At 38.4% G+C, this 14,040-nt stretch overlaps 1 protein-coding gene across 1 annotated transcript in view; it reads right to left on the reverse strand.

The window, feature by feature from the left end:
* Positions 1-456: 456 nt before the first annotated feature.
* Scn11a (sodium voltage-gated channel alpha subunit 11) overlaps positions 457-14,040 on the reverse strand; it is an 82,157-nt gene continuing 68,573 nt past the window's right edge. The window contains exons 25-27 of the mRNA XM_076869138.2: positions 9,392-9,492; positions 4,287-4,557; positions 457-1,484 (exon numbers count right to left, since the gene is read on the reverse strand). Coding sequence (XP_076725253.1) covers positions 457-1,484; positions 4,287-4,557; positions 9,392-9,492 — 1,400 coding nt within the window. The remainder of the gene's footprint in view (positions 1,485-4,286; positions 4,558-9,391; positions 9,493-14,040) is intronic.

Consider the following 14,040-nt stretch of genomic DNA (forward strand, 5'->3'; position numbering starts at 1 on the left):
GTTTTTATTTATTCACTTAGCACATAAAAGAGCTCTATGTGGTTAAACTACATACTCACATTGGAAAATCATTCAGCAAAGGTATTATACCTAGAAACATATGGGGACACAATTTAAAATTTTAACATGATTTTTGTTTGCTTTATTCTTTTGTTTTTATGACAGTCGAACAGTGTTTCAATCCTAACTTTATGAGGATATCCTCTGCAGCCCTATCTAGTGTCTTGTTCCTTACTAAAATAGTACCGGCAGTAAACAGTTAAGGCAGCCTTATCTTATACCTCTGCAAGAATCATTTTAAATGAATACTGAACTATCACTTCTTTCTGTCCAAAAACCAAAATAGAATGGCTCATTCAGTGAGTCCACGGCTTGTTCCTACACCGAGCTGCAGACCTCTGAGCTAAGGCTGGAGGCAGGACTGTGAGGCTGTGAGGTAGGGATGAGGTGAGGGGCTCAGTCATAGTGCACTTTGCCCTTGGCTCCCTCAGAGCTTGACAAGTCTCCGTTGCATAGGGTCTGGAATGATGCAGGAGGCCCGTCTTCCAAGGCACACTTGGTCATCTTCATCATGTACCTCCGAAAGGCCTTTTGAATGATAGCAGCCCCTCTTTCCTCTTCCTTTCTCTTGGTGGTAGTGACTATGGGTTCATATAACTTCCTGAAGGGATTGGCTTCCATGAACTTTTCCTCCATCATAGCTTTCATGGTATCCAGGCCAGTGGAGTCACCAAGGACCCTAGTGGTGAAGGCAAAGAGAATATCCATGCAGTGGAGACGATCTCCACTCACCATGGGCAAGTCCATGACAAGGAACTGGAATTTATTTGGCTTGGCCACACGCAAAGGCTCAGGCAGGGCATCGGCAAAGTCAGAAAGGGCAGAGTAGTCAATAAACTGTGTGGCTTCAGGGTCAAACTTTTCCCAGACTTCATAGAATATTTCAAAATCATCTTCCCCCAGAGGGTCCTCACTTTCTTCCGTGGCTGTATTGAAGTTCTCTAAAATCACGGCGATATACATGTTGACCACGATGAGGAAGGAGATGATGATGTAGCTAACAAAGTAGGCGGTGGCTACAGCTGGGAGGTGACTGTTGGCTGTGGAGTTGCCTGAGTCTCCTGAATTCAGCATGGGGTTGAGGAGGGAGTCCCAGCCTGCTGACGTGGTTATCTGGAAGAGACAGAGCATGCTGCCTTCGAAAGTTTTGAAGTTGAATATGTCATCGATCCCAGCGTCTTTCTTCACTTCGGAAAAAAATTTCATACCTAAAATGGCATAAATAAACATGACCAGAAAGAGTAGAAGACCGATGTTGAACAGAGAGGGAAGGGACATCATCAGAGCAAATAGGAGGGTCCTGATTCCTCGCGCCGCCCGGACAAGTCTCAGGATGCGCCCAATCCGAGCCAGGCGCACGATTCTGAAGAGGGTCGGTGGAAAAGGAATGTGCTCCTGCTTTTCCAAGGCAGAGACCATTGTACCTGGAGAAAGAGAAAAGCCAGTGAATTTCCACCTGATCTTCAACATGGGGAATCATTTCTAAGGACCATCTAATTTTACATAGCACTTTCAATGGGGTCAGTTATATAAAATATCCTGGACAAACAAAGAAAAGAATCTAATTTATGAAAGGCTACTTTGGGAATTATCTCACCTAATGAAGATTATCTACATTGGATTTTTAAAGCCCACTCTTAGAGCAGCAAATGAAATCATTTCCCTCATTTAATCGAATATATAAAATGCAAAAAGGATAAACTATATATACTTGGAGTCTTTCAGAGTCCAGGAGAAATTTCTACTACTGGAGACTGGCTTGAGTCATAGCAACCAGAGAATACTGTGGAACCCCTAATAACCCCAAAGTTCCTTAACAGGGACAGGTTCTTGTTTATTTAGAGAAATTCAAATATAGCCTTGCTACTGGCGTGTGGAGGGCCAGAGGGAGACAGTGGCATTGGGTCGCTCATCTTAGGCTAAGGCTGCCCCATGGATTGCTCACATCTGTCAATAAGGATTTCTCAAAGAATTCCTGAGGGCTGAGCCCATAAAATTTGAGGCATGAAATTGGGAGATACTTTCTGTGTTGTGGTGGACACCCCAGAAATCGCACTTCAAGCAGAGCTTTGTGCAAACATCTGAATATTTGGCCTAAAATGTCACCCTGTTCTCTCATTGCCTGCTCTCCAGGCAAGTGATACAGGGGTGAAAGCAGTCACATTTTGGCCCAAATATTATAGAACGGCTGGAACATGCTTGCCTTGTGTAGGCATGGCCTTGTTCTTGCTTTGAGGGTGCTCTAAGGTCATTAGGGGTCATGGGCAGTGAAAATGGTTCTGTCATCACCTAATGACTAAAGAGAACTAGTTGATGATATCCTTCACTAACTGCCCCATTGTGCCAAAGAAATTTAATTCATCTGTTAACTGGGAAGTCGACCCTGGCAACAAGTAAAATTTATTAAGTGCCAATTCAGCAACATCCAACCTTTAAAAAGCCCTGTCTTCTGCATAGATATTAATCGGGTCCACAGTTATTTGTCCTTTCTCTGAACTTAAGTTTTTTGTGTTGCATGTTATTGGTCCCTAGTTTTTTTCTGATACTTTAATAAGACAAGTACGCTTTAATTCCTCACTTGGATTGCTAACTCCTAGAGAGAGACTCATTCAACTTGCTCTGGTTTTGTTTTACTGTACAAGTTTAGGAAGAAGCTTGGGAATGTGTTGAGACTAAGTGTTGAATGGCAGATGAACTGGCAAAGGCACATTAAGTTCCGCCCACACTGGTAAGTAGGATTTGGCTTAAGGGGTAAATTTTCTCATTCACTGGAACAAAATGCTATTTGACACATGTAACTGCAATTGTCTAGCAGCTGTCCAAAGGACAGATGTCAGAGATATTTCCAGGAACTGTACAATGCCAGGCACCACCCAGAAGGAGTTGTGGAGTGAAAGAGCCTCTTTGCACATCAGAGGAAGGACTCTGAGCTTCCAGAGGGCTGACCCAGACCTGTCCTAACACCATTTTCTTCTAGCTTTTATTGCTGCTTCCAGTTTCACCAGGACTTGTGATTGGAATTGACTAATAAAGATTAAAGGTCTATTTAACTATAAACTTTACCTACATAAACCTTATGGCTTAGAAACCAGAGCAAACTTCAGAAGGCAATACTTTTTTTTTTTTTTTTTTTTTTTTTTTTTTTGCTCTCTGGCATGGCTATGTTGCTGCAGTAGCAACAGGAACCAAAATATTTTGATTCATCCTATCTGTTTGATGCATCATTTCTGAGATTGCATGAAAACAACCACTTGTGAAATCAGTTTTCCTTGTTTCCATTGCTTGTTGAACTAGGAGAAGGGCCCCTGGACAGTTTCACATAATTATAAAAAGCGTTAGACCATGGTTTAGTTAAAACCAGGCTTCAAAATCCAAGAGTAAATGCCAATGAGTTAGCTACGAAGAATTTAATTTCAAAGTTGTGTGTGTTTTGTGAAAAGATGTCTGGCAAGGGCTGGGGGTGGGGGTAGGGGGGTATAACTCAGTAGTAGAGCACATGATCCCCAGCACCAAAAAAAAGAAAGAAAAAAGGTATATGGCAATAACCTTCATTCTTCTTGCCTAGGTTTAGGAAATTGATATGCTTGTAGTCTGGGACAGATTGGTGAGCAGGGTCAAAACAGTTGAAAGAAGCATGGTTCATTCACCCTATGATTGATGTGAACATGGATTCAGAATAAAAAGAAAGCACTGCTTCTTGCTCTCAGACACTCCTGGAAGCCCAGTCTAGAATAGGCCATGGGCCCATACAGGAAGTGAGGGAAAGGCCAGTAATGTTAGATGATCTGATCGCTTGATCTAGCATCTGCGTGCGTGCATTTTGAACAAAACAAAAACATGAGCACTAAGTGCCAAATCCTGTAAATCATGGAGGGCTCATTAGAGTTCATGGTTGCACAGTAAAGGTCGATTTTGATTCAATTGCCTCTATAAATCAGGTACCACCACAAGAATTTCTAAATCATCTTAATTTTGTTCATCACCATTGAAAAAAACCTATTTCATTGGTGCTGACAATCAAAGGAATGAAAATTACTCTCTATCTCCTAGCAACTCCCCTTTAGAGATGGCATTAGTACACCTGTCTATTTTTTTTTTTCCAGACACCGCATTAAGCCTAATTTGTTGCTTTGTTGGATAGTTTGGACATACTTCCAAATTATAATGTTTACAGGTTTACTTCTGGTTCTCAGTTAAAAGCCTCTCTGGCTGCTGATTTTACTTACTAATAATAGAAAGAACCACGACCACACAATCAAATAAGTTCCAGCCATTGGTGAAGTAGTATTGCCTCAAAGCAAAGATTTTGATGAGACACTCTATCGTAAAGATGATCACAAAGGCTATGTTGATGTTATCAAAGGTAAGTGTCACGGCTTCAGATTGTTCATATGATTCAGCCATCATGCCAACCATGTTTAGGACAATGAGACTCATGATGAAGATGTCAAAGACCTGGTGTGTGACCAGGTCAAACACAAGACCTTGACATTTGTTCTGAGGAGAAAAATAAAAGAAGAAATCATTGAGTCATTTTGAGTCATCAGAATGAAATCATGTACATTTTCAAAAACATGTTAATACAACAGAATTTGCTCTTTCTTACAAGTAGGCAGTTCCTTGAAATAAAAACAGACCTTTCCAAAGGGCAAGATATTCTTATAGATCCCCAGTGTTGCCTTAAATTCATTTAAATTTAATTAGATAACTGTTTTTAAGCTTATAATTTTAATTCTACTTTAAAGCAAAAACTGTAAATAAAAAATTCTTGGGAGCAACAGAACTTTGAGATGATGGATGATGTTGTTTTACTGAAGCAAAACAGCTCCTGTTGGATTTAATAATAAAAGGATAAACCTTGATCTCCAATATTTCATCTGTTTTGGTATTCTTACTTCAACAATATTAATGCAAAGAACATTTGCTTACATAAGTGTCTTGGGCAAAATGGGAACGAACATCTTCAAACTTCTGTTTATCAGTTCAGAACAAAAAGAAATTTTATAACTTAACCAAAACTCTGTGTTCAGCCAATTCTTTTCTAATTCTTGTTAGAATAGGGTAGATAAATAGGGTTCTAATCCAATAACTACCCAAACTGAAAAAACATAAATGATTATTTCCTATTATTATTGATGATCAGCTTGCATATTGGCTTCTATGTAGCCAGTGTACTGCCCTTAATGTGACTATAAACCAACAGCTCTGGTCCAATTTCTAACTCTAGTTTGCATATACAGAAAAAAAAAAAATCAAACCTTGAATATTTCATTATTTTCTTTAACTCACTTGCCATGAAACACTACCTGGTACTTTACTGAGTGCAAAACTATTCTGAAACACAAACTCAGACCTGAGATTGAATGGCATTTTTGACTATATGTTGGTTGTTTTATAATACATGTATATATTTGATTGTTTTATATTATCATTGAATCAAAGAATGCACATACTGTTCTATTTAGCAAACTCATGGATCCCTAAGAATGCATCATTAGAACTCCCAGGGATCCGTTATGGTAAATCATCAAAAGACGATGTAGGTTTGTGGTGGTACCAGTAGAAAAAAATACCACATGCAAGTTTAAAAGCTAAGGTTGAGGCAGGAACAGTTGGAGTGTTGGAATGAAGGGGACTATGGGACAGACAAGGCAGAGGCTATTGTTTCTGGTTAGTCGGTTCATTTCAACATCCAGAGAATGAGGAGTTTTTGAGGGAAAGAGATGAGATCTGTCCTGAGCATGTTGAGTTAGAGGTGTCAGTGGGGCATCTAGGGGCCAGGAGTAGGCAGAGGTGTGTGTTTTGAGCTCAAATGCAAAATTTGGAAGGCAGATATGGAGTTCCATAGCCATCAACACTGATATGAATCAAAACCATGAAAGTGACTGATGTCATTCAAGGCAACAAGAAGAAGGGTACAGATCATATGGAAGGGATGTTACATGTACATAGGTCATTTTCAAGCCATGTGTTGGAAGTCCTAGGATTTTATCAAGGAGTCCTGAGGAGACACTGGAAATCTAACCACATTTCCCAGGTAAGGATGCATGTGGAATGTCAGTAAGGAGATGGAAAAGAGATATGTTCAAGGGTGCTCTTCAGGGAAGCAGAACAAGGGGCAAGAAGAAATGTGTGTGTGGGGGGGCTAAGTACTGGCTTTAGAGTTAAATCTAACATTTAGACAAATAGAGATTATGAGTATAAACTACTAAAGTTTTAGATGATCAATATATAGACTTCAGAATATACAGACTCTTAAAAATTATTATTATTATTATTATTATTATTATTATTATTATTATTATATTTTATTTTGGGGGGGTACTAGGTAGTGAACCCAGGGGCATTTTACCACTGAGTCACATCCCCAGCCCTTTTAATGTTTTATTTTGAGACAGGGTCTTGCTAAGTTGCTAAGGCTGGGCCTCAAATTTGTGATCCTCCTGCCTCAAGCCCCTAAATCTCTGGGACTAGAGATGTGTACCACTGCCAACCAGCACTGATTTTTAAACCAAGTAATGAAGTCACATTGTGGGGATGGGATGCTTCAGGAGAAACCAGAAATGACTCCAAATCATTTCCTCTATTGCTAGAAATGAAATACATCAATGCTCAGGCTAAACCAATTGTATTTTCTTCCCTGGGTCATTGCTACAGATTTTTTTTCTCAAAGTCAAAATATAAAGTTTAGATTTTAGAAATTTAAAAAAAAAATCTCTATGGAAGTGAAGTTGTAGGTGACAGGTTAAGAGTTGAATTGAAGTCTTATCTCAGGCTCAGGGACATCTGGGAACATGATCTCTGAAATAGACAAGTTAAGATCCATTAACTTATATTAAGATATATATGCAGTATTAGCTGGAAAGACTGTATCAGAACCATTCATTGAAGGCTTGACTGTGGGTTGTGGCTACAGGGAGGCCTGGGACTTGGCACCTGCTTCCAGATAACCCCTGGATAAACATGCTATAGAAGATGGTTAAGGAAAGGAGGTGACAGCTTTCCTGCAGGAAAGTCCTCCACAAACCACTTTAGGTTGATGTCTCGTGTCTCACATGCCCTGTGCAGTGGAGGGGTCAAGGAGCTTTATCTGTGCCTGAAGTTCTGTTTGGCTGTGTGCTGCACTGCTTGAAACAAACTGATAAATATGGGGGAACATGCAGTGTCTTGTGAGTCTTTGAATTAGTGAATTCTAATCCCTGGACCAACTGGTATTAAGCCAGTGGTTGTATAATAAGCACAAGAAAACACAAAGTCTCTGGGTCTTGTTTTGTTGGCTCAAGTCCAAATAAGAACTTCAAAGTGAAAGGAGTACTAGAAAGTGAGATTGGTATTTTTAAAAATATCTTTATTTTATTGATTTATTTTATTTTTATGTAGTGCTGAGGATGGAAGCCAGTGCCTCACACATGCTAGGCAAGTGCTCTGCCACTGAGCTACAGCCCCAGCTCTGAGATTGGTATTTTTTTTAAGCTTCTATTTAAAGTTTATTTTGGATATAGTTTCATTTGTTTGTATTTAGCGTTAAGAGTTTTACAAACCATCTAACCAAGTCTAATAATGAAGATTATTAAAGCCAGATGTGATTGAGCTACACTGAAGTTTCACATACTGTTAACAGATTAAACCTCTCCAAATACAATTATATCATTCACCTGTGGCCAAAAATTCCCTCGCTATTCAAAGGATAAATTCTAAACACTTGGCCCTGAAATTCACAGACACTTTTAGTGTAACACAAATATTTAATCCTAGTGGAACTCTGTTTATGTCCTAAAACACAGTCTTTCATTCAAAAAGTAATTAATGAGAACACACTTTACACCAGCTGTTTTGAGTTCTGGGCATAGCAGTAAATACCTTTGGCCATTTCAGGTTTTATGTTCAAATGAAAAATCTCCGAGTTCTTCAAATGCTTCATATAGCAAGCCTGCCTTCCAATCCTTTTCTCTCAATTTCTCAGTCCCCACTGAGCCTCCCTGCCATAGAAGCTTTCCAATTCACTGCTCAGAGATACCAAATGTGCCCCCTATTTTGCAGGTTAAGTTATCTCTTATCCAAAATGGTTGGGACAAGAAATGTTTTGGATTTGGGATGTCTTTGAATTTGTGAATATTTGCATATACATAATGAAATATCTCCGGGATGAGACCCAAGTCAAACACAAAATTCACTTATCCTGGGTCATGCCTGTAATTCCAGTGACTGGGGAGGCTGAGGCAAAAGGATTGCATGTTTCAGGCAAACCTCAGAAATTTAGCAAGGCCCTCAGCAACTTAGTTGAGACCCTGTCTCAAAATTTAAAAAAAAAAAATAAGAAGGACTGGAGATATAGCTGAGTGGTAAAGCCCACCTGGGTTTAATCCTCAGTACCCTCCCCCCAAAATTAATCTGTGTTTCATATTTGCCTTCTACACATAGCCTGAAGGTAATTTTATACAATGTTTTCGGTATATCCACATTTTGACGGTGACTCGAGGTCAGAAGTGGGATTTTTCACATGTTTGGCGTCACCACTAATCAAAAAGCACTGTATTTTGGAGCATGTTCCAATTTCAGGGTCTGGATTTAGGGATGCTTAACCTTTCCTTTCTAATCCAATGCACAGAGCAAGCACAAAGGGGCTGCTGCTGTATTGACCCATAGTACCTGACCAAGCAGGATTCAGAGAGAGCAGGATAAGCAAATTATGGCCCAGTGGTGAAAGCCAACCAGGCTGGGTTTTTTGTTGTTGTTGTTGTTGGTGTTGTTGTTTTGTTGTTGTTTTATTTTGTTTTGTTTTTTGTCCATGAGCTCAGAATGAATAATAGCCACATTCATTTGTCCTTTACTGTCTATGATTGCTGTACTTATTGCCACAAGAGTAGAATGTGATAGTCGGGCTGGAGACCACAGGGCCTTCAAAGCCTAAAGTGGTTGCTATCTAGCCCTTTACGGAAAAAGTCGCTGAATCCGTAATACACAGAGTTCATTATAAAGTGCAAGTAAGTAGGTGTGACCTCAGCCTCACACAAGCAACCTCACACACACTGGTCAAGAACGTTTAAAGTACATTTTAAACTGGTTAAGTTCAAACGAGCTGCTAAGTTTGCATCAATGCCATGCACCTGTGGTGCGGTCACTAAAAATGAACATTGAACTTCTTGCCCAGGCTCTTTCTAATGAATATGAATACCTAATTTCCTTAGGATTTGCATATATCTGGGGTTTTCTTGAGTTCTTAGATAAGTATGTAAATTTTACAAGTTTACAGGATGGCTTTGCCGAAAACTGAGTTCCTCGCAATCTCTTATCTAGGTTATATATTTAGAATCATTGGATCGCTCCTCACCAGAGGCCTTGGAATGGGTTTTTGAGGTTTCTTGGTTCCTAATTTTTTCATTGCACTGTAATATTTCTTTTGTTCTTCTGTCATAAAAATGTCTTGGCCACCTAAGTATAAGCAGAAGATGAGAGTTATTTATTTACCCTAACAGTTTTTTTTAATCAAATTCTGAATTTTTAGACACGATTTAAAGTTTCATTGCATTTTTATCAATAATTCCTAAAATTTCAATGGGAAGCAAAAGAAGATGAACTCGAGGGGAAAGCTGGAAAGAAACTGTTTAAGGGAGAAATAAAGTAACTTTTATAATCGTATTTCACTTTTTATAACAGAGATTACAAATTGCAAACCTCTCCCAGAATCTCTATAAAAACTGCATGTATTGCAGATTGTATAAATTCTACCACATGGCAACAATTATAGGAACTAACAAAAATTTAGATTAAAAACCCTGCAAAGTCGGGCTGGGATTGTGGCCCAGTGGTACAGTGTTTGCCTAGCACATGTGAGGCACTGGGTTCAATCCCCAGCACCACACAAAAAAGTAAACTAATAAAATAGTTTTTAAAAAATTTCAAAAATACTCTGCAAAGTGGCAACTAAGATTCTCCCAAACAATAAGCACATGTAATACTACTAATAAAATTGTATAAATTCTGTTTAGAGCCACTCTTAGAAAAAAATTACAGACCTTTCAAGCTATTTTCACCCCTGAACAACAACAACAAAAAGACAGAAAAATGGACTAGGATTTTAATTTCTGGAAATTCTGGAAGCAAAATATCTAGAAATGCTGAATCAAATATAACAGAAATCTTTTAAAATGTATAGCTGAACTTGCACAGAAAAAATCTCCAGGTTTTGAAAATTGAGAAAGAAAGAAATTAGAGTGGTTGAGTAGCTCTAAAGCCAGAGTTGGCCTAAGAGCATTTGCTAATCTCTATAAACTAGAATCTTGGGTTTTCTTGAATGTAAGGTAGAAATTCAAAAAAGACCATGGAAAAATGTTCATCATCTCTAGTAATTAGAGAAATGCAAATCCAAACTACTCTAAGATTTCACCGCACTCCAGTCAGAATGGCAGTTTTCAAGAATACAAACAACAATAACTGTTGGCGAGGATGTGGGGGGAAAGGCACACTCATATACTGCTGGTGGGACTGCAAATTGGTGCAGCCAATATGGAAAGCAGTATGGAGATTCCTTAGAAAACTTGGAATGGAACCACCATTTGACCCAGCTATTCCACTCCTCGTTCTATACCCAAAGGACTTAAAATCAGCATACTACATTGACACAGCCACATCAATGTTTATAGCAGCTCAACTCATAATAGCTAAATTGTGGAACCAACCTAGATGCCTTTCAGTAGATGGATGGATAAAGAAACGGTGGTCTATATACACAATGGAATATTACTCAGCTTAAAAGAGAATAAAATCATGGCATTTACAGGTAAATTGTTGGAGTTGGAGAATATCATGCTGAGTAAAGTAAACCAATCCCCAAAAACCAAAAGCCAAATTTTTTCTCTGATAAGTGGATGCTGATCCATAATGGGGGAGGGCATGGGAAAAATGGAGGAATTTTGAGCAATGGGGAGGGAAGGAAAAGGAGGAGGTATGTGGGCAGGAAAGATGGTGGAATGAAATGGACATTATTATCCTAGGTACATGTATGACTGCACATATGGTGCAACACTATGTGTCATGTACAACCAGAGAAATGAAACGTTGTGCTGCAATTGTGTGCAATGAATCAAAATTCATTCTGCTGTCATATATACCTAATTATAATTAATTAATTAATTAAAAAATAAAAGACCATGGGTACCTGGGTGCAGTGGCACACGTCAGTAATCCCAGCAGTTTGGGAGGCTGAGACAGGAGGATCATGGGTTCAAAGCCAGACTCAGCAAAAAGCCAGGTGCTAAGCAACTCAGTGAGATCTTGTCTCTAAATAAACTACAAAACAGGGCTGGGGATATGACTCAGTGATGGAGTGTCCCTGAGTGTAATCTCCAGTATTGCCCATCCCCTTCCCCCCAAAAAACATGGGCTAATGTGAACAGAGGGAAGCCCACAAGACCTGGCAAGACTCTGGTCCTTTCCAATGGCTTCCAGTGACAGCGTGAAGAATAAAACAGCCTCTGTCTCTTAGCAATGAAAGACACCACAAAACTCAGCCTGGACCAGGAGTAAAACACCACCTTTTCTGATACTCTGAGACTCCAGACTTCTCTTGATCAGAGAGTGGGGTTAGAATTTACTCCCCGAGTGTAGACCAAAGATACATAGCCCTAGAAGTTGACCTAGAAGGTAATCAGGTTGCTTGGGGGATGATGGGCAGAAATAAATCTTTTAGTAATCACAGGTGTGTTATGGGATAAAGAAAGTGAGTCATGGTGGTAATTTTAAATTTATCATCATCTCCTATGCTCTGAGAACCAGATTTTTCAGTGTGGAAAAGGAGAGATAAGATGTGATAAGAGGTTATATGAATTGTCTATATGCATATTCCTACACATATATTTCCTTCTATTCCTGAATTTGAAGTAGCTCTATCCACTAGAAAGACCTAGAAATGATGACAATGAACTTTCTGGATTGCAGTCTTGAGACATCATTTTCCATAAAAAACAAAAAGCAAAACAAACAAACAACAACCATTTCTCTCTGATAAGTGGATGCTGATCCATAATGGGGGAGGGCATGGAAAAAAAGAAAAACTAGCATTCCTTAGGGAAATGGCTGATTTTAGGTAAGGACAGAAAGGGTACAACCTAAGCCTGGAACATCTTGTCACATCAAAAAAAAAAAAAAAATACTGTCAGATGGGAGGACCTCATTTGAACCCTGATTTGAAAACACAACTTTAATAGAAATGAATAAATAAAATAAACAAACAAATCATTAAAGAATCTTAAAGACGGGGCTGGGGATGTGGCTCAAGTGGTAGCGTGCTCGCCTGGCATGCGTGCGGCCCGGGTTCCATCCTCAGCACCACATACAAAAACAAAAAACAGATGTTGTGTCCGCCGAAAACTAAAAAATAAATACTAAAATTCTAAAAAAAAGAATCTTAAAGACGCATTTGAACATAGATGGAGTATTTGATGAATTCAAAGAATAAATTTTTTAGGTGTGATAATGGAATTGTGGTTATGTTAATGTACATCATGCATGTATAGAAAAATCACAGAGAATCCATTAATCTGTACAATTAATATGTGTAGATGATTGTAATAAAAATATACATAAAAAAGAAATGTGTTCTGAAATATTTATGAATGAAATGATGTAATGTCTTGTCATTTTACTCCATAAAACAAATCCAGGGGCTGGGGATGTGGCTCAAGCGGTAACACGCTTGCCTGGCATGCTCGGGGCGCTGGGTTCGATCCTCAGCACCACATAAAAATAAAATAAAGATGTTGTGTCCACCGAAAACTAAATAATAAATATTTTTTAAAATTCTCTCTCTCTCTCTCTCTCTCTCTCCCTCCCACCCCCTCTCTCCTCTCTCTCTCTCTCTCTCTTAAAAAAAAAAAATCCAGGAGCAGAATTGAGTAAGGGTGTAGATGTTCTTAAGTCAATAAATGTTGTGCTAGTATACTCTTGTGCATATTTGAGACTTTCTACAAGATAAAACAAAAGGATGTTATGAATTGATCAAAACAATCACTTCTAATGTGAGCTTAAATCTAAAATCACAAGGACTGGCGTCCAAATTGCAGATATTGATTGCAATCAAGATGCCTATAACAGAGATGAATTCATTGCTTCCACACTCCGGAGTAGCAGGAGCAATCCAGTTGGTGTAACAATAGCAAATAACTTTCCCAACAGACGGTAAGAAGGCTAGTTGGTACCAAGGTACATTTTGGATGAATGACAAGATTTCAACAGTAAAAAAAAATTTTAAAAAGGCTTAAAAAAATAAAAGTAGTAATACCACAGGTTAATATTTAGCTACTTAATTTCAGAATCGAGAAATGCCTTTCGTTCATAAATGTGAGAAAAGGAACCCGGAAGGACAAACTTAGCAGTTGGACTCCATTAACGTATCTATAAGTCAAAATGTCATTACAAAAAATTTGAGAAGCAAGCCACAAAGTGGACTTACTATTTAAAAATGTATAAGAAATATGTCATCTTCAACATAGAAGATAAACCAGAGGATTCTTTGAATGTGTTACAAATGTGTAACCTCACTAATGATCAAACACACAAATATAAAACAATGAGATAACCCTTTCCTCATAAATCTAGAGAAGATTATAAATTATACCCATCAGAATGGTGAGTTACCACCCATTCTCATATCCTGCAAGAGAAGGCTAGCTACCACAGCATTTATGGGAGGTAATTTGATGATACCTTTAAAGCCTTAAATATTCTAATTCTTGGAACTTATCTTGAGAAAATAATAAAAAATCCAAAGGAATATTTATTATTGCTTTTAAAAGAACAAGAAGTTTATAATGACCTAAATGTCCCAAAACAGAGCATTGATCAGGATTGTTGTCTATACATAGTATGGAATATAATTCAGCCTTGAAAATTATGGCAAAAAATATTTTATGCCATAGGAATGATGACTAATGAGCTCATTTAAACTACAAAATTAAAAATATAAGGAATTCCAACTAAGTA

This window comes from Callospermophilus lateralis, chromosome 1, assembly GCF_048772815.1.
Source record: "Callospermophilus lateralis isolate mCalLat2 chromosome 1, mCalLat2.hap1, whole genome shotgun sequence".
Taxonomy (NCBI): domain Eukaryota; kingdom Metazoa; phylum Chordata; class Mammalia; order Rodentia; family Sciuridae; genus Callospermophilus; species Callospermophilus lateralis.